Raw genomic sequence first — 19090 nt, forward strand, 5'->3', positions numbered from 1 at the left:
GCAGCAGAACCCTACAAGACGTCAGGCTCAGCCCAATCCCAAAATACAAAGAAACTGCAACCCAAGTGCCGAAAGCCCCAGTCGCCGGAAGCTAAGACCCTGCGCTTCCGGGAGCAAGTTTCCAGCGGCCCCCAGCGCGGGGAACGCGCAGGGCGTGGCTTCTTCCCCACTCTCCCCGCCCACCCTCCTCCGCTGCCGCTCGCGCGCGGCGTAGCGACGGCAGGGGGCGCAGCCGCATGCGCCGGGGGCCTGGGGGCGTGGGCGGGCAAGCTGCCCCGCCCCTTCGCTAGCTCATCTCGGCGCGCCGCAGTCGCCCCGGGCCCGGCCCGGCGTCCAACGTGCATCCTGGCAGTTTCCCGGTGAGTCGCGGCGCGCGGCCGTTGGTGACGGTGTTCGTTAGGACCGCTGACGGCCGGGGCCAGAGGGCGGGTGAGCTAGGGTGGGCCCGAGGCTGCCTCTAAGCAGGTTTGTTTTGGGATGCCCCAGGCCGCGGGGCCGGAGGGTGGCTTCCATGACTCCATTTACCTTGGTTGTACTCCGTGTACGGGGCCTGAGGGCAGAGAGAAGGCCCGTAGGTGGGCTTTTGCATTGCCAGAATGTTCTGTGCAGCCCCGAGATTGAGGCTGCGTTCTCTGGGCGGAGGTCATTTTTCCGTAGACGGAAAGACTGTCTTAACCGAAGTTTTCCAATAGTGGGCCACGCTGTCTCCTTAGGTAGCGAGCTCCAGGTCACTGGACAGGTCACGCAGAGGCTTGGTTTGCTTTACTAAAAGTACCACGTAGTACTGTGGGTTATTGACTTGCCTGAGTATTTTAATAGAGGCATCCGTAGTGTTCGTTGGAAACACTGAGGAACCAACAATGAATTCTGCCTGGGAAAATTAGGGGAAAGTTTTCTAAAGAGAGGAGGTGGCAAAGAGGGCTCTGAGGTCTCTTACCTATATAAGTAACTTCATGAGATAAGACACTGGAGTGAGAGGTAATGTATCCTGGTGGCCTTAGTATAGCTTGTATCTGCCTTCTAGTGTCAGACTCCCCTTGGCGAAGCTTCCTTAACCTCTGTAAGCCTCGATCTTCTTTTTAGGACGGTGGAGCTGACAATAAGAATACGGTAGTTCCCCTTATCCACAAGGTATGCATTCCAAGACCCCCCGGTGGATTCATAAAACCTTGGATAGAACTGAACCCTATATATAAAGAAGGTCCCTGACTTAGGATGGTTTGACTTAAAAATTTTCAACTTTACATGGGTTTATTGGGAAATTGCCCTATTGTAAGTCCAGGAGCATCTGTACTGTGTTTTTTACTATACGGTACATAGATATGTATGCTAAAGTTTAATTTCTAAGTTAGGCACAGTAAGATATTAATAACTGATAAAATGGAACAATTATAACAATATGCTATAACAAAACTTATGTGAATGTGATCTTTCACTCAGAATATCTGATTGTACTGTACTCAGTCACAGTAAGAGATTAAAAACAACGTGTAATAATAAAATGGAACAGTTATGACAATAGTCAGAAAAAAGTTATGTGAATGTGGTCTCTCTCAGAGTATCTTATTGTACTGTTCTCATCTATTTTTGGACTACAGTTGACCTCTGGTAACTGAAACCGTGGAAAGTGAAACCTCGGATAAGGGGGGACTACTGTACCTACTAAATAGGGTTGTAAGGGTTCCGTGATCTAATCTATGTGTAGTACTTAAAACAGGACCTGATTCATAGTACATTCTCAAATGCACGTTCGTTGATGGAATCACACGCTTGTCCTGGGGAGACTGGCTTTTTGAAAGTTGATTTCTTGCAAGACTGCCTACTTTTTTTGTCTGTATCTATTGCTAAATGTAAGGCCCAGATTGGCCGGGAAAAAGGCAAGCTGATGCTTCACCAGGCAGAGGACTGCCTAAGCAGCGGTTGAACACCCTTCACGTTAGCAAAATGGACTTGAGCTCCTTCCCGTCTTTCCTACCCTGGGCAGAACCCTGTTCTTGAGTCACAAATGAATAAAACACTGCAACCTGAGTGACATCTTTATAGGCAAGGATTATTTAGAAATCATTTGTTTTTCTGATTTCTTGGAAAACCTTTGGCAGGTTTTTTAGGTTTGCAAATTTAAAGCACATATCTGGAACCTGGATGCCTTAACTGTTAAACCGCCCATAGGTGGAACTGGGGGGCCATGAACTCGGATGAGAAGAAAAATTGCATTCTTGTGTTCCCTAACCTCTAACTGAAATTTAGCATTTTCTTTTATTATGAATATAGGCAGCAAACCATAGTATCAGCAATGTGACTTTGTGATGAATAGAAATTACAGTTATTTTAATATCTCAGGACGTCGTTTAAGCTCATTACAACTTTGAGATTAAGGTAGTTATTAGATCGGATGCTAGATCTTATATAACAGTGTTAATAAATACATGCTTTCGCAAATTTAGATTTTGTATTTTGATAAAATTTCAACACACAATCTGTCCTCATTATTTGTGGATTCAGTATTTGTGAATTCACCTAGTCACTAAAATTTATTTGTACCCCCCAAATCAGTACTTGCAGCACTTTTGTGGACTTTGCAGGCCATGTGCAAGGTGGTGAAAAATTTAAGTCTCCTGATGTGCATGTTCTCAGCTGAGGTCAAACAAGGCAACACTCTGCCTTCTTTTTTCAGCTTTCATACTGTGCCCTTTTTGCAGTCTTTAGGTGCCACACTTTTTGCATTTTTGTGTTTTTTGTTGGTGATTCCACTGTTTAAGATAGCCCCCAAGGATAGTGCTGAAGTGTTGACTAGTGTTCCTAAGTGCAAGAAGGCTGTGATGTGTCTTATGGAGAAAATATGTGTTAGATAAGCTTTGTTTAGGCATGAGTTTAATATTAATGATTTCCAATGTATATTCAGTAAAATGCCTTTAAGCAGAAACAAACATAAAACATGGTCATGTATTGATCAGCTAACAAAAATGTGCCCAGAGGCTTTCAGGAACCTAACTCTGTGTTTCCTTGAGAAGTGATGGTTTACTATTTGATAAGTTGGTGTTTGTGGCAACTTTATAGGACATAATTGCTGTGAATAATGAGAATCCACTGTACTTGGTTTCCTTTCTAATCCTATGTATTTTCTGTATTTAAAGATATTCTGAGAAGGGGTTTATAGGTTTTAAATGGCTGCTAAAGGGGTCTGTGGCACACACAAAAAATAAGAACCCTTGATGTAGTTTGAGAAATTACATCTATTCTTTTTTTTTTTTTTTGAGACAAAGTCTCACTCTGCACTCTGTTGCCTGGGCTATAGTGCCATGGTGTCATCCTAGCTCACAGCAACCTCAAATGCCTGGGCTCAAGCGAGCCTCCTGCCTCAGCCTCCCGAGTAGCTGGGACTACAGGCATGCGCCACCATGCCCGGCTAATTTTTTCTGTATATATATATTTTTAGTTGTCCAGCTAATTTCTCTCTATTTTTAGTAGAGACAGGGTCTCACTCTTGCTCAGGCTGGTCTCGAACTCCTTAGCTCAAAGGATCTGCGTGCCTTGGCCTCCCAGAGTGCTAGGATTACAGGTGTGAGCCACGGCGCCTGGCCAATTAAATCTATACTTAAAGTAAGTTAGGTCTATGTTTAGCTGAGCTAAGTCCTTGAGGACTTTGATGCCTTTTGAGAGACATGTGTCTCCTTCCAGTCCCTGCTCTTATTTATATGCCTATTGTCTCTTAAAGGCATTTTTGGTTGAGACCTCTGTGTATAAAGTAAGAACTTGGATATCTGCACTCCCCCATGTTGGTTGTTGAGTTTTTAGTAAATAATATTTAAAATTAAAAGGGGCTGTGGTTTTGTTTCTCTAAAGAGCAGCATGGGACGGAGACTGGTCACTCCCTGCAGTCAGACTTGGGGAAAAGAAATTATGGGTTAGGGGTAGGTGTTAGTTGAGTCTTTAGGTTCAAAGGGGGGAAGAAGACTACACTACCTGGTAGGGCTTGTGAAGGAGGTTCCAGGGACTGATCTATAGAAAGGTGTCAGAACAACTCCATAACAAAGGGTTACCTTATTTTCTTGGTCAAGGGGAATCACCTGTAGACCCCTCTGTCCTGATGACACCCCCTTACTAAAACCCTGGTGTTGTTTCCACAGAGCTGTCTGGCCTTTTGCTCTTCATCATTGGTTAAGGAAATGACCAACCAGGTAAGTCTTGTGTTAGGGGGAAAACACCATTTGATCTCTGGCAAGTTCAAGTCCAGTGGGTTGTCTGGGTGTGTAGTCAAAAAACTGGCATCTAATTCTTGCCCTGCTCCTAAAGAGCTAGGTGACCCTGGGCACCTAGTCACCACAGAGTTAGGTGGCACTAGTAAAGTGCTTGACACTAAGAGGAGGATTAGTTTAAGTCTTTACCACAGTTTAGAGAGGGATTGAGGAAACTTAAAAGACTTTGTACACCAAAACAAAGAAAAGATGAGAACAGAAGACAGAATGGGGAAACATATCTTTATAATAAGATTAGGGCCAGGCACAGTGGCTCACACCTATAATCTCAGCACTTTGGGAGGCCGAGGAGGTGGGAGGATTGCTTAAGGCCAGGAGTTCAAGACCAGCCTGGATAGCATAGGAAGACCCTGTCTCTAGAACAACAAATAGAATGTAATAAGATTAGGACAAAGTTAACAGGTTATTATGCAGGCTGTATCATCTTACACAATTGCAAAAATTAAGCTACAAACTGGACTCTGAGCTTCCTGGTGATCACAGCAGAAAAAGAAAACATAATTTATTAGTCTCCTGTTGGGGGTGGGTAGTAGAGAAGGAGAAAGTATCAGTTTCTCTAAGAATTTTTTTCTGGTATGACTGTACAAATCTTGCATAAGTGGTTATCAGAGAGCTTGCAGGATGGTCAGGGTGACAGCGGAGGAAGTAGCTAACACTATATGACCATATCTTCTTGGGGGGAGTATGGTAGGGAGGGGATGTGGGATATCTGAAATCTGACCATTGGTTTAATGTGGCTTTTCCTTTTTAGTACAGCATTCTCTTCAAACAAGAGCAAGGTAAGTAGTCTGCCTGTTCAAACAAATTCATCTGTGAAAAACTGTGTTGTCCCTGGTTTCTTTAAGATTTTTGTAATGCCAACCAGACATGCAGTTCCCAACTAACGTTGCAGAAGATTGGCAGAGGCAGCCGAAAACAAATACACTTAAAAACAAACAAAAAACCTGAACAACTAACTATTACTACAAAGAAGCAGCAGGAGTCATATGATAGACTGGAGAACTCCAGGCTCAGGAAAGCTTTCCCACCTGAGGAAGACGTAACTGAACTTCCCAGCTGCCAAGATGGAAGAAAGAAACGCTTTGAGCCTCAGAACTCTGTTAATACCAGCTCACCTGGGGAGGTGAACTTGAGCCTGGCCCTGAACTCGCAACTTGCCTTGGGGTCTTTACATAGGGTCCTTCACTTACAACCAGGAGTAGTGTTTATGCATGAACTACTCACACATCTTATTTCTTCACCGTAGACTAGATGAGTTAGGGGAGGCCCGAGGAATTTGTGGAATGCCTAATAAAAGCTCTTCTACTCTAAGTAGGTGCCATTTGGGTCATCTGAAGTTTAAGCATTCTTCCAAGTTAGCTAGTGTAGGTGACTGGTAAGCTAAATGGGCATGTCAGTGAATTACCTCGTATGTAGCTAATGCCATCCAGGTGGCAAGTTAGCAGGCTGGGGTCAGGTGGGGATTGTAACTGAAGCCATGACTCGCTTTATGTAACTCACAGCTGTTTAATGCCATTATATTCATATTTTGGAAAGGTGGCCCTGGATAATTGCTGCCAGGCATGCATAAAGCCTCCATGTGCACTTGTCCTATTTTTATAAGCGCACCAGGTCTGCAGACCCAACAGCATGGCCCACCAAACATGCAGCTTGCAAACTTAGATTTAAGGTTAATTGAGAGATTGGATTTGAATCCTAGCTGTGTCCCTCCTTAGCTTTGTGACTTTGGGTGAGCTATCATACTAGGCTTCTCTAAAGCTGTGATTCCTTGTCTGTAAAATGAAGATGATATTAATAGTACCTTCTTCATAGGGTTGTTGTAATGTAATAACTAGCCCATTAAGCATGACAAAGGTACTTCTGGTAAAAGGCAACTTATGTATGGAGACTATGTTAGGTATTTGTTTTTAGACCCGTGCTGTTACGATTGAACTGTCTACTGTAAACAGCACAGGTATCTCTCACGAAGTTTAGGTCTTTTTGGGAGGGATGGGATGTTCCCCATTGGTTTTACTTGTTTTATCCAAGTGATAGCCATTCCAGACTGCTTTATGTGGACAGCATGCTAAAGGAAAGGATGTTGGATTTGGAGTCTGAAGACCTGGCTTATTTTGGTACTGCCTTCCCACCTGGTAAACATGTGCTTCTTCAGAACATCCAATTTTCATATGTGCCCCCACAATTCCAATAAAAGCTGTATGGGAAAGTGCTTGTAAAATAGTAAAGAAGATACAAGTGGATGTTACCTCACAATTGTTGAACAATATTTCAGCTTCATTTTATCACATTAAATTTGGAAGTTGCATGCATGAAAACTTTATAAATGAAGCATTTCCATTCTAGCCCATGATGATGCCATTTGGTCAGTTGCCTGGGGGACAAACAAGAAGGAAAACTCTGAGACGGTGGTCACAGGATCCCTGGATGACCTGGTAAAGGTCTGGAAATGGTGAGCACCTCTTCCATAACATACAGACTTGGGAGACTGGGGACAAGGGTTTTGCTGGTGGGCTCTCAAGTCGCCATCAGGGAAGTGTTAATTTTTTCTAGGCAAGAAAGCAGTAGCAATATGGTGATATAAAAAAGTCCCAAAGTAAAATCTTGGTAGCATTTGCTGTTGTATAGCTTATCAATTCTCTGACTCTGTATTTCATAGACCATTGGTAATGCGTAGTCACAAGGACCCGGAATTTCACATGCCAGGTACAGTGTGTTGTGTGTGAAGAAATCCATTTCTCTGTCCCCTGTTGAAGGCGTGATGAGAGGCTGGACCTACAATGGAGTCTGGAGGGACATCAGCTGGGGGTGGTGTCTGTGGACATCAGCCACACCCTGCCCATTGCTGCATCCAGTTCTCTTGATGCTCATATTCGGCTCTGGGACTTGGAAAACGGCAAACAGATAAAGTCTATAGATGCAGGACCTGGTAAGAGTTTTTTACTTTTAGGGGAGAAAATAGAGGTTCATGATCCCTTTTCCAAAACCCTTAGGGATAGATATATTTTACAGTTCAGAATTTTTTGGATTTGAAAGGGGTGATATCGATGCATGAACTGTATATTACATGGTACCTTCAGTGGGGCTGGAACAGCACTGTAATCAAACACTAATGTCTCTACAACTAAACATAAGAATTTATACTAAGTGTGATAAATAAAGGCTATAAATAGCCTTATGTCAGTCAGGTCAGGTTTTGCTGCCAAATAAATTTTGGTAGTAAACCTATGGAAAAACTCATAGTTTTCAGAGCTTTTTGGACTTCAGAATTGCTGATTTGGAATTGTGAACCTATATTTGGATGGTCCAGAGATTCTCTATTTGCCATGTTCTGAATTGATACATTCACTGCCTTATAGAAGCTTAGAGCATGAAGCACTGTGTCCTTATGTATTTGTACCATGGTAATCTCTACTAACTATGCTTAAAGGGTCTGATTTCTAGTATGTGATAGATAGGAAACTTTTTAAGAAACAAATTCATTGATTTTTTTTTTCTTTTTTAAGTACTGTAGGACAGCATAATCTTGTCCATTAACCTTGATAAGCATCGTCTGAGGTGATGGAATTTGATGTCAATGGGCTGGATTTAAGTGGAACAAGCAGCAGGACATTTCAGGATTCTTTTAGGCCTCGTATTTACTTATAAATGACTACATGGCATTCACCAGCAGAGCCTGTTCTGCCAGAATGGGTGTGACCGCTAGAGGGTCAGATAGCCTGCTGTCTCTGGCACACCCCTTTGTGGGTTGATTGTAGAAGAGCTACTTAGGTGCTTCATTAACATGATTCCCTTGATTGACGCCCCAGCTGGATTTGCCTCCTACCAGTTATGCTTGGTAGCCATCCTAGGCTATTTCTTTTTTTGAGACAGAGTCTCTCTTTGTTGCCCGGGCTAGAGTGAGTGTCATGGCATCAGCCTAGCTCACAGCAACCTCAAACTCCTGGGCTCAAGTGATCCTGCCTCAGCCTCCCAAGTAGCTGGGACTACAGGCATGAGCCACCATGTCTGGCTAATTTTTTATTTCTATTTTTAGTTGACCGGCTAATTTTTTCTAGTTTTAGTAGAGACAGAGTCTTGCTCTTGTTCAGGCTGGTCTCAATTCCTGACCTCAAGTGATCCTCCCACCTTGGCCTCCCAGAGTTCTAGGATTACAGGTGTGAGCCACCGCGCCCAGCCCATCCTAGGCTATTTCTATATTGGGTTGTCTGAAAGCTGACTGCATTTCCCCTCAGAAGCAGTATTCCTTATCTATGATTCTTACTACTAGCACTTTTTAAAAAGTATGCATGCCCAGCCTGTATTTTGAATTCACTGAATCACAGTTTTCAGAGTGTGTAGGCTGGGATATGTATTAGGAAAAAGCTACTCACACAGTCTGACTGCCGGGATGTTTGTCTTTGCATGTGCCCTTACCCTGTTTACATTACTTACAGAGGACTTGGAAACCATCCTGCAGAGTTTATTAAGACTCTGATATATAAAGAGCATCTTAAAAAGAGAGGAGGAAGAGACAGATCTTTTGCTGCTTTTTTTTTATCTCAGACACCTAAGCCCTCCCAGGACACATAACACTTTGGTCACTGCATGGTTGTTGTGGCCCTGGGCACACAACAGCTGAAGAAAGGAGTGCTGGATTGGTTCCAAGTAAAAGGATAGTGTGTCTGCCAGTTCTTCCCCGACAAACGTCCCTTATACTGGATATTCTCCAAGTGTGCAAAGTTGTAAAGTTTACTGTTATGAAAGAAAAAGGGGAATAAATGGGTTGGATTTATTTTCTTTTTGGATAGGACTCTGCATGAAACTAGACCAGGCCATTAAACAATAGTTGTTTGGTCGAGTAACAAAAGCAAGCATTGCTAGTGGCTGCTAAAGAGCAGCTGAATTCATTTGAAGGTAAAACTCCTTTGATGAGTCTAGGTCTAATGAATGTAGGGGAAATAGATACTTAAGTTATATGGGTCTTGAAAATACGCGTGGAGAATGTAAACCACTGCAAAAGGAAGAGAAAAGGAAAAGAGAGCAAATCCCAGGTCCTGGAGAAGAAAGTGAGGAAGTAGAAGAAAGCGAAGATGAAGGGGAAGAGCCTGCGTTTGGCACCCCAGCCCGGCTGTGGCTTTCCAGCAGCTGACTGTGAAGAAGAACAAAGGTGGGAATATGAGTCCTCTCGATGTCAGGTGGTTCAAGATGCCCAAAGGTAAAGAAAAACAACTTTTTAAATGATGAGGTAGAACTGATTAAAATAAATATTTGTTATGCAAATATTAAAATCTTAGATTGCAAGGTTTAATTGAGGAATAAAAATTATTCCTTCTTGAGCATAAGGATATTTGGTACTAAAAGTTCTATGTTGAAAAACAATTTATAGGGAAATCTAAAAATAATTTACAAGTATTTTATTAAACTTTGAGGAATAAAGATCAGGTTTTCTGGCCAGGTACGGTGACTCATGCCTGTAATCCTAGCACTCTAGGAGTCCGAGCCTGGAGGATTGCTTGAGGCCAGGAGTTCAAGACCGGCTTGAGCAAGAGAAAGACCCCGTCTCTACAAAAAATAGAAAAACTAGCCAGGCGTAGTGGCACAGGACTGTAGTCCCAGCTACTTGGGAGGCTGAAGCAGGAGAATCCGTTGAGCCCAGGAGTGTGAGGTTGCAGTGAGCCACGATGACGCCAGTGCGTTGCCAGTACATTCTAGCCCAGGTGACAGAATGAGACTCTGTCTCAAAAAAAAAAAAAAAAAAAAAAGTTTTTCTGCCAACAGTTATTCATGTAAATGGCTAATTATAATAGGGATAAGAAAACATACTCCTGTTAGAATAAATGCTACTGTCACTTTGGAATAAAGATAGATATTTAAAAAGCAGCTATTTGGAGGTCGATAAAAGCTTTTTTAGGTCTTCTTGGTTAACTGAGCACTTTTGAAGTAAATTTCATTTTCAAAACATTTCCTAAGTAAAGTGATAAATGATTTATTATTACTTAGAATATGTGTGTGAGAATTTTATTTTAAAAAATAGCTTGGATGTGGTAGTGACCCATGTATGCTAGAGCCTTTGTCTACCACGAAAAAGCTCACAGAGGCCTATCCTCTTTCACTGTCCCATGAGCTGAGAAGAGTAGGGGAGGCCAACAGTCCTGACCTCTGAGCCCTGTCCCCGGAATGAGGAAGGCGACTCAGGAAGGACCCTTGTTCTTCTTTCCCTTGGATCTGACAAGCACAGTTGAGGCAGATGTGAGAGGTGGCGGGGCTTTGGGAGTGTTCCCATGTAAGAGTGGGCTTGGGAAGAACAACCCAGGCAGGTAGTAGAAACTAGAAGATTGTTCCTTGGCTTCTTGGCTCTGACCCAACTCTTAAAGCTCTGAAGGATTGCCTCTGAAGGGTCTCATGTAACTGAGAAAAGAAACGCTAAAATACCATCAGTGGTCTTAGATGGACATACACAGCACTTGTGCTTACCCAGGGCGCTCTTGAGTCTGGAGACCCTTATGTTCTGGCCAAAGAAGCACTGTGGTGCATAAATAACATTTGGATAGAACTCTCGAAATTAACTACGATGTGTGGTGTAACTTAAAAACTAATTGATTTTTTACACGGTTCCATATTCTCAGTTAAATTGTGGCAAATACTTTGTCATATTATAGTTTTATGTAAGGGCATTTCTGGTGCATCATTTATTTATAGTTGAGGTAAAATTTCACTTCTGTACTTGCACTATGAAACCCATTCATTTAAAAATACAGTTAACTGAGTAGATTTCTACAGTTGTGTAGCCATCTCCCGAATTTAGTTTTAGAACACCTAGAAGTTTCCCTCCTGCCCACTTGCAGTCAGTCCCTGCTCCTACTCTCAGTCTCAGGCAACCACTGATCTGCTTTCTATCTCTGTAGTTTTACCTTTTTGAAAAATTTCATATAAGTGGAATTATGTTTGTCTTTTTCTTTAGTGTGATGTTTTTGAGGTTCATTCATGTTGTTAGCATGGATTTGTTCCTTTTTATTGCTGAATAGGATTCCATTGTAAGGGCGTACCTCGTGTGGTTTGTCCATTCACCAGTTAATGGACATTTGGATTGTTTCTAGTTTTGGGCTATTACGAATAAAGCTGCTGTGAACATGAGAATACCAGTTTTTGCGTGGGCATATGTTTTCATTTCTTTTGGGTAACTACCTAGGAGTGGGATTGCTGGGGATTATGATAAGTATGTGTTTTCTCTTAAGAAACTGTTAAACTGGTTTTCAAAATGGCTATACCATTTTACGTTCCCACCAGTGTATGAGGGTTCTGGTTTCTCCATATCCTTATTAACACTTGGTGTTGTCCTATTTTCATTAAAAATTTAAGAAGCCCTTAAGCTAAATTTAGTTTAAGGGCTGGTAAAGAACTAGCATCTTTACAACATAGTTTTCTGAGTCAGAACACCATTTATTCAATTGAAAAAGTGTCTTTTGATAAAACTTTAGTTATTAAAGTTACGGTCAAATCTGTTCTCACTGTATTTTTTTCCTTCATTTTTCTGTTTAGTGGATGCTTGGACTTTGGCCTTTTCTCCTGATTCCCAGTATCTGGCCACAGGAACTCATGTGGGGAAAGTGAACATTTTTGGTGTGGAAAGTGGGAAAAAGGAATATTCTTTGGACACAAGAGGAAAATTCATTCTTAGTATTGCATATGTAAGGAAACATTGCTCTCTTTTCTCTTTCTGATTCTTTCAGTTTACCCTTCCAGCCTGTTCCGGTCCTCGGCACAGATTCTGCATTGGGCTGCTTGAGCAGCCACAGCCTTGCTGGTGTGCTTTGCCAGCCAGCCTGTTAGACCTGTGGCCAGCAAGAGACTTGCTTGTGTTTGGTAGGGATAGCTTAACAACGTGGAGTCCCCAAGTGCCCATTTTTCCATGTGTTCTCTGAACAGAGTCCTGATGGGAAGTACCTGGCCAGTGGAGCCATAGACGGAATCATCAATATTTTTGATATTGCAACGGGAAAACTTCTGCATACGCTAGAAGGTAGAGCTTATCGTCATGTTTTTGCAAATTGATTATCACATCACAAAGGAAGAATTATTCTTTAATTAAAATGCCATTAAATGACCAATTAGCATTAGATTTGCAAAATACCACCAATCTCAGTTGGAAAACTGAAATATATCCAGGTTTTTTTTTTTTTTTTTGAGACAGAGTCTCACTCTTTTGCCCTGGCTAGAGTGAGTGCTGTGGCGTCAGCCTAGCTCACAGCAACCTGGGCTCAAGCAATCCTTCTGCCTCAGCCTCCCGAGTAGCTGGAACTACAGGCATGTGCCACCATGCCTGGCTCATTTTTTTCTATATATTTTTAGTTGTCCGATTAATTTCTTTCTATTTTTAGTAGAGATGGGGTCTCGCTCTGGCTCAGGCTGGTTTCGAACTCCTGAGCTCAAACAGTCCGCCCGCCTCAGCCTCCCAGAGTGCTAGGATTACAGGCGTGAGCCACCGCGCCCGGCCTATATCCAGGTTTTAGTCCTGTCACTGTAGTTTTAACCTAGACAATATTAGTTCTTATAACAGTGTTAAATGCTTGTTTTGGTGAACAAACTTACTTTTTATTTATGTGTTAATATATCCTAGCTATACGAATGTCTCATTTTTGTTCTAAAGAACTTTGTGATTGGAAAACAACTTTTTTTTGTTGATAATTTGAAGGTAGATGAAAGTATTATGCCTGCCCTCCACACCAGTGGCCTCTGGGGAGGAGAACTGGGTAGCCAAAGAACCAGGTGTAGGGTAGGAGAAGATGTCATGACATGTGCTTCTGTGCAGTTTTGAATTCTAACCAAGTGAATATATCACCTCCTCACTTTATCCTTTACCCTGCAATAAAAGATTTGGTAGAGAAATAACATTTGTTCACCCTTACGTTAGAAGCAATGCATGTTTCCATGTTTGGCCATATTTGTAGAAGATGAGATTTTTAAAGCAATGTATGCTGACTTCAGGGAAGGGTAATAAGGAGAAATGGCTTCGGGAGGAGAAGCTGGGGTTATGTGGATGTTTCTAGAACAGTAAGGAAGGGCCCAGTTAGTACCCTCCCTTTCCTGAATGGAGCACCTGGGCAGTCCAGCTCAGTGACTCATGGTCATTAAAAGGGGCATAGTCAGTGGGCAGCCATATAAGGAGACAGAGAGGAGACAGTGGTTTGCCAGATTCACAGGGGCCTTTTGAATTTCAGGCCATGCCATGCCCATTCGCTCTTTGACCTTTTCCCCGGACTCTCAGCTCCTCGTCACTGCTTCAGATGATGGCTACATCAAGATCTATGATGTGTAAGTTACCTTGTCGAGATGAAAAGTGTCTCACCACCAGTGCATGTTCTTGTCCCCTTATTGTTAGGAGGAGCCCTGGGGGGTGTGCTGCTCCCTGTCCTGGATCTAGTGAAGGTTTGTGCTCAGGTCACATCAGACACCCTTGTCTCCTCAGGCCATCCTCCATCGCTCAGTGCCCCTGTCTTTGAGCTTAGCGTGTGTCCTCAAAGGTTGCATGGAGGAAGACCTGCGTGGGTTCTCTGGTAGGATCAGATACTTGCTACTTTTTGTCAGGCAGCCTGTCTTTTGTGGGCTTGCTGATTTTAAATTCTTTGAGGGTAGGTAAGTGGTATACAGATGAAGAAATGGAGCTATGGGCTGTGGTTGACCCCAAGTGACAGTAAAAAATAAGAACATCCATTTTTTAGGAGTGGGGGTATTCCAGCAGACACTCCTCTGCCCTAGGTAGGGAGCCGTGCGTTTGTAAATCACCCCACTGCAGGTCTAGATGGGGCAGCATTTCGGTTGTTGGTACTGCCGATACCGACGCGAGATAACTATTGTCTTCAGTTCACAGCTCTGTATCGTTGCGAGCCTGTGCAGGCCCCTTATTTTCCCCATCATTCTCAGCCCCTGCTCCTGTTCCCCCGAAATATCCCCTGTAGTGTGTTTGATACGTGTCCTTGGTGCTGTGACCAGCTCTCCCTGCCAGGTGTGCCTCTGGTTCATTGCTCCTGAACGTGGCGTTCTGTTCCACCATGTGCTTACGTCACACCCTCCATCCCCGGCCATGGGTGCCGAGACTGCCTCCACCCCCACGTGCCACAACCTGATCATTTGTACGCATGTCCTTTCAGGAGCCTGTGAGAGTATTTTGGGAGTTCAGACTTGGGAGTAGAAACCCTGCTCTTCTAGCCTACTTCTGGCAGCTTTTGGATGGCAAAAGGACAAGTAGACATGGAATTAGAACTGCAGCTTTTGAAAGTAGAGCCAAATGAGGGGGCTAGGGTCCAGAGGGTAAGATGTCTCTCTAGAGTTGTACTTGCTTGGTGGTAACAGAGCCCGTATAAATGTAGAAATTCTTTACATATCTGACTGTATTTTATGACTTTTGTTGCTACTATTTTATCGATCCTCCCAGCAACCAGTGAGGTAGCAGCACGGATTAGTGTCCCCGTTGTGCACATGGGGGACCCAGGCTGAGGTGGTGATTTGCACAAGGTGGTACTGAATGAAGATCTAGGACTTTTTACCCTCGCACAGTCCCACTGCATCCCCCTGAGCCTGCCCTTCCTAACAGCTGACTGAGGTCTGCTCTACTCTGCTGAGATTTGTTTTCAGGGGTAAAACTGCTGACCTCACTTAGGCCTTAGGGTTATTAGCTTGCCAGTTCTCGTGAAGATTTAGCAGGCCTCCCTCCCGTTCGGAAATAGGTAGATGCATCCAAGACCCTGGACAGACCACCTAATGTGAGGGCCAGGCAGGTCAGACTGTCAGGGACGCGGCTGCCTTGTGAGGCCACCCGACGGTGCCGATGCCCTGGCCGTCTGCACTGGGCAGGGAGGCCTCTGAAGTTAGGCGATTTGGTTTCGCTTTTATTAAAAAAGTAGAAATGGCTGTGGAAAGTAGACTTGTCTTTTTATTGATGAGGGTAAAACGGTCTATCCGAGCCGCATCTGTCATAGAGTGTGTCTTGGTGCTTTCCTTGGACACAGGCCCTGGCCCCACGTGGAGAGGTTGCTGGTGCAGGCAGGATCTGAACCTGCCGCTCTCCTAAAATGGCTTACTCACCCCCGCTGGTTCTCAGTTTCGTCATCTTAGGGGTTGGCTTGCAGAGCCTCTTAAAGTGTGGTTATTTATTTTGAGCTTTTAAGCTTTCTGTTAGGGATCTTATTCTCAGCTCTTGGTGGCATCAACACAGTTTGGGTTAATGCCACTGTAAAAATAGTTTTCTCTGTAACGCGTGATGCCACTTCCTTGGAAAGGGAGTTTGTGATGTAGTAATGTGGGCATTAATAAGGATAGCAAATTTGGTCCAATTATATGAGCAGAGTTAATAATATACTTTCCACTTCAGCGATTATATTCTAAAAACTAAATCTCCATTTTGTTTGAACCTTTCCCATTTCAGACAACATGCCAACTTGGCTGGCACACTGAGCGGCCATGCCTCCTGGGTGCTGAATGTTGCGTTTTGTCCTGATGACACTCATTTTGTTTCCAGGTACATATAATTCTTAACAGTTTCTAAATGCTAGGAAGATGAAAATGGTCTTCCTGTATGGATAGCCTTAAAATTTGAAGATTGTATGACCCTTTTTTATTTAGGTAGCCTTCTTTTTCTGCAGTTTGTAAAATTTTTATTTAGTGAAGTTAGTTGACCTTAGCTGGAACAAAGGTGAATTCCTTTGAATAGTTATTCTCTTAGTTTTTCCTTACAAATCTAGGCTTCTACCTAAACTTACTCTAAAGGTATCAGTATGTTTCAACAGTAACTTCACATATATAAATCTCTTTGTAAAATGTTGTGCTTAGAGACCCCAGTGTCGTTCAGGCGCAGGACGGCTGAGAAACGTGAGGTGGCAGCTTAAAGGCGCTGCACAGTGGTTTACAGAGGCCTCCTCAGGGAGCTTATTTTGAAGATTGAGCAGGCCTCCCTCCCGTTCGGAGATAGGTAGGTGTGTCCAAGACCCTGGACAGACCACCTAATATGAGGGCCAGGCAGGTCAGACTGTCAGGGACACGGCTGCCTTGTGAGGAGGGAAAGCCACCCATGCCGATGCCCTGGCCATCTGCGCTGGGCAGGGAGGCCTCTGAAGTTAGAAGAATATCAGTCAGTGAAGGAGTAAGATTTTTGGTCAGATTTCTTCGAACTTCAAACCTGTGTGAAAACTCTTGTCTGATACTAATGTTCACTTTTTAAAATAGTTCATCTGACAAAAGTGTAAAAGTCTGGGATGTTGGAACGAGGACTTGTGTTCACACCTTCTTCGATCACCAGGATCAGGTATGGCATAATTAACATTTAAATTTCTTTGGTTTTAGGTCTCTGACATTGACTACTGTGCCAAAATGGTTTCCTTTTCCTAGCCGTGTTGCTTGATCTGTTGAGACTGGTAGAGCCCTGGGTCTGAGCAGCCCTGACTGCTTGGATGTGCATCTGGCCGGTGTTCTGTGCACAGTCTGGGTGCAGAGGTTGGGACACGCTCGCAGCCTCGCAGCCCGTGAGGCTTATCCCCACATAGGCCAGAAAACGCGGTATGGGCCACACCGCCTTTACCCGCCTTCTTTGGCAGTTGCTGCAGCTGGTGCTTGTGGCGCGCCCGAGGGTCCCTCTGGGTGATGCTGGCCGTGCTCGGAAAGGACCTTCCTCTTCAGCAGCTTCCCTTGCTTAAACAGTCGTCACTTGTCAGTTTGGGAACTGTCCAAAGAAGTGATGTGATTTTTTTTTTTTTTTTTAATGTAGTGGAAGCTGGAAATTCTTACAAGTTGTTTGGCTTTAAGTGGTATTGATGACTTTTGTTTCAATCTTTAAAAGGAGACTGTTCTTATAGGAGTCTTTATCTTTGCCAATGGTCAAGAAAGGTGTTCTAGTGCAATACTGCTGGATGGTTAATGCGCGTAGGAATCGCCTGGGGATCTGGTTAAAATGCAGATTCTGACTCAGTAGGTCTGGGGGCGCCTGACGGTCTGTGTTTCTGACAGCTCCCAGGTGAGGCCGGGGCTGCTGGTCCCGACCACTGTGGGTAGCAAGGGTCTTGGGGAGCTCAGCATAAAAATTGTTAATGTATAAAATTGGCTTTTACTCATATATTTTAAATGCTTTTAGGTGATCCTGTAGAGTTCTCCTATTTCAAATGCAACTAAAGTTAACATAATTGTGCTTTTTTTACATTTAATCTTAAATTGTTGCCAGTAAAATTGAGGGGGTTGAATCTTGACATTCCACTCCTGGATTTAACTAACACACTGACTGCCACACTAGAAGAAAAAGTTTTTTTTTCCTTGGGGCCATGTTGTTTTATTATGAAAATAAAATAAAAACTTTGAAAACAAAACAATCATTTCTAATTTAATGAAAAATTTAATGAAAAACGAAATTGATGGACTTCTATTCATTTAATCCGTGTTTTTGGAATTAATTTGTCAATATTAACTGTAACAATAAGAACATTAACAAGTAAGATTTTCATGAACCAACTGCAGGATTTTGCCAGGTTTTGCTTCACGAGGCTGTGGGCTCAAAACTAGCGTGAGTTAAATACGACTCACATGGCCGTTAACGTGTTAAACATTTTACTCGGGGAGTAAGTCCTGACTGCCTGTGCTGTCTTGTGTGTGGGGGTCATTGTGGTGCTGTTTCAGAGGAAGATGTTTAGTGTGGAAGTGAGGCCATCAATCACAACACTAAAATCAGAGCTGGACACCCCTCTCAGGGTTAGGGTGACAGGTTGACCACCTAGAATCACCTCCTAATAACCAGGAAGTTATTCCTAATTAGAGAAACTCCAACCACATCAATTCTGTCTGGGAAGTATGTGTGAATCTGTTAATTCAACACATAGCAAATAAAATCTATGGTCCACAATACCATGTTGTCTGTGTCCTGGGGACACGCAGGCTCCACAGCCCTCCAATAACGGAGTGAGAAGTGCTGACCGTGGGAGGTGGGCACAGGGAGTCCGGTGAGGATCACAGTTTGCAATTTTCCCTGTAGGCAGTGACCTTGGATAGTTGTGGAGCCTTTTTCTTCTTAGAAGGGAATGTTGGTCTCTGTGGGTTCCATCTTCCTAGTACTAGGTTACCCTCTGGATTCTGAGTCTTTGAAGGAGTTGTAGGTATCTTGATTTAGTACTGTATTTGAAAATGAAATTTTTTGGAGTATGGGAGGGGAATGATAATTACATAGCAATAATGGAAGATGCTTGGTTAAAGAAATGGCTCCATTCTCACTGATTTAGAAAGTACTAGAACATCCTCATCTCAAGAGTGTTTTTCCAGATTGAGAATAATAAGAAAGTAAGGATGTTCATTTCATAAACATTGTTTATAAAGAATGAAGGCATTTTTAGAACAGTTTTTTAATTTACAGGTCTGGGGAGTCAAATACAATGGAAATGGCTCAAAAATTGTGTCTGTTGGAGATGACCAGGAAATTCACATCTACGATTGTCCAATTTAAACATCAAAGTCTTCCAGGGCCACGCTGCAAAGAGAATGTACAGATTGATCATGACATTCCTTACCTTTTTAGGCTTGTTTAAAAGAAATATAGGATTTATTGTAGCAAAGACTTAAATTTTGTAGATGTAATATAAATCTTTTCATGTTTTATTGGAAATGCTGTTCATACTTTAACATAAATAAAGTGTTCTTAATGCAAACACCTGCGTTCTTGAACATGCTTCTTTTTTCACTTACCCTTTCACCGGTAGAACAGTGAGGGAGGGGAGTTGGCACGGGTAAGTAAGAGTGAATCTCTGCCTCAAAGATGAAGAGATCCAGGCACTTACTGAACTTGCCAGCTTAAAAATACAGGCCCACTCTTCCAGGGGATTGACTCA

General features: G+C 43.1%; 1 protein-coding gene across 4 annotated transcripts; it reads left to right on the top strand.

The window, feature by feature from the left end:
- The first annotated feature begins 200 nt into the window (after positions 1–200).
- WDR61 (WD repeat domain 61) lies at positions 201–18912 on the top strand. Of its 4 annotated transcripts, none has more exons than XM_012651895.1 (12): positions 306–359; positions 1084–1131; positions 4128–4178; positions 5008–5035; positions 6600–6705; positions 7010–7182; positions 11775–11923; positions 12162–12255; positions 13454–13547; positions 15658–15750; positions 16455–16533; positions 18619–18912. In XM_012651895.1, the coding sequence occupies exons 3-12, from the start codon at positions 4167–4169 to the stop codon at positions 18706–18708; spliced, it is 918 nt and encodes a 305-aa protein (XP_012507349.1). In that variant the 5' UTR covers positions 306–359; positions 1084–1131; positions 4128–4166; the 3' UTR covers positions 18709–18912. The 4 variants fall into 4 exon arrangements, with proteins under 4 accessions (XP_012507348.1, XP_012507349.1, XP_012507347.1 ...); XM_012651896.1 differs by lacking the exon at positions 306–359 and adding an exon at positions 396–465; XM_012651894.1 differs by lacking the exon at positions 1084–1131 and having other exon boundaries at positions 201–465.
- The last annotated feature ends 178 nt before the right edge of the window (positions 18913–19090 follow it).

The sequence above is a fragment of the Propithecus coquereli genome, unplaced genomic scaffold, assembly GCF_000956105.1.
Source record: "Propithecus coquereli isolate 6110/MARCELLA unplaced genomic scaffold, Pcoq_1.0 Scaffold372, whole genome shotgun sequence".
Lineage (NCBI taxonomy): Eukaryota > Metazoa > Chordata > Mammalia > Primates > Indriidae > Propithecus > Propithecus coquereli.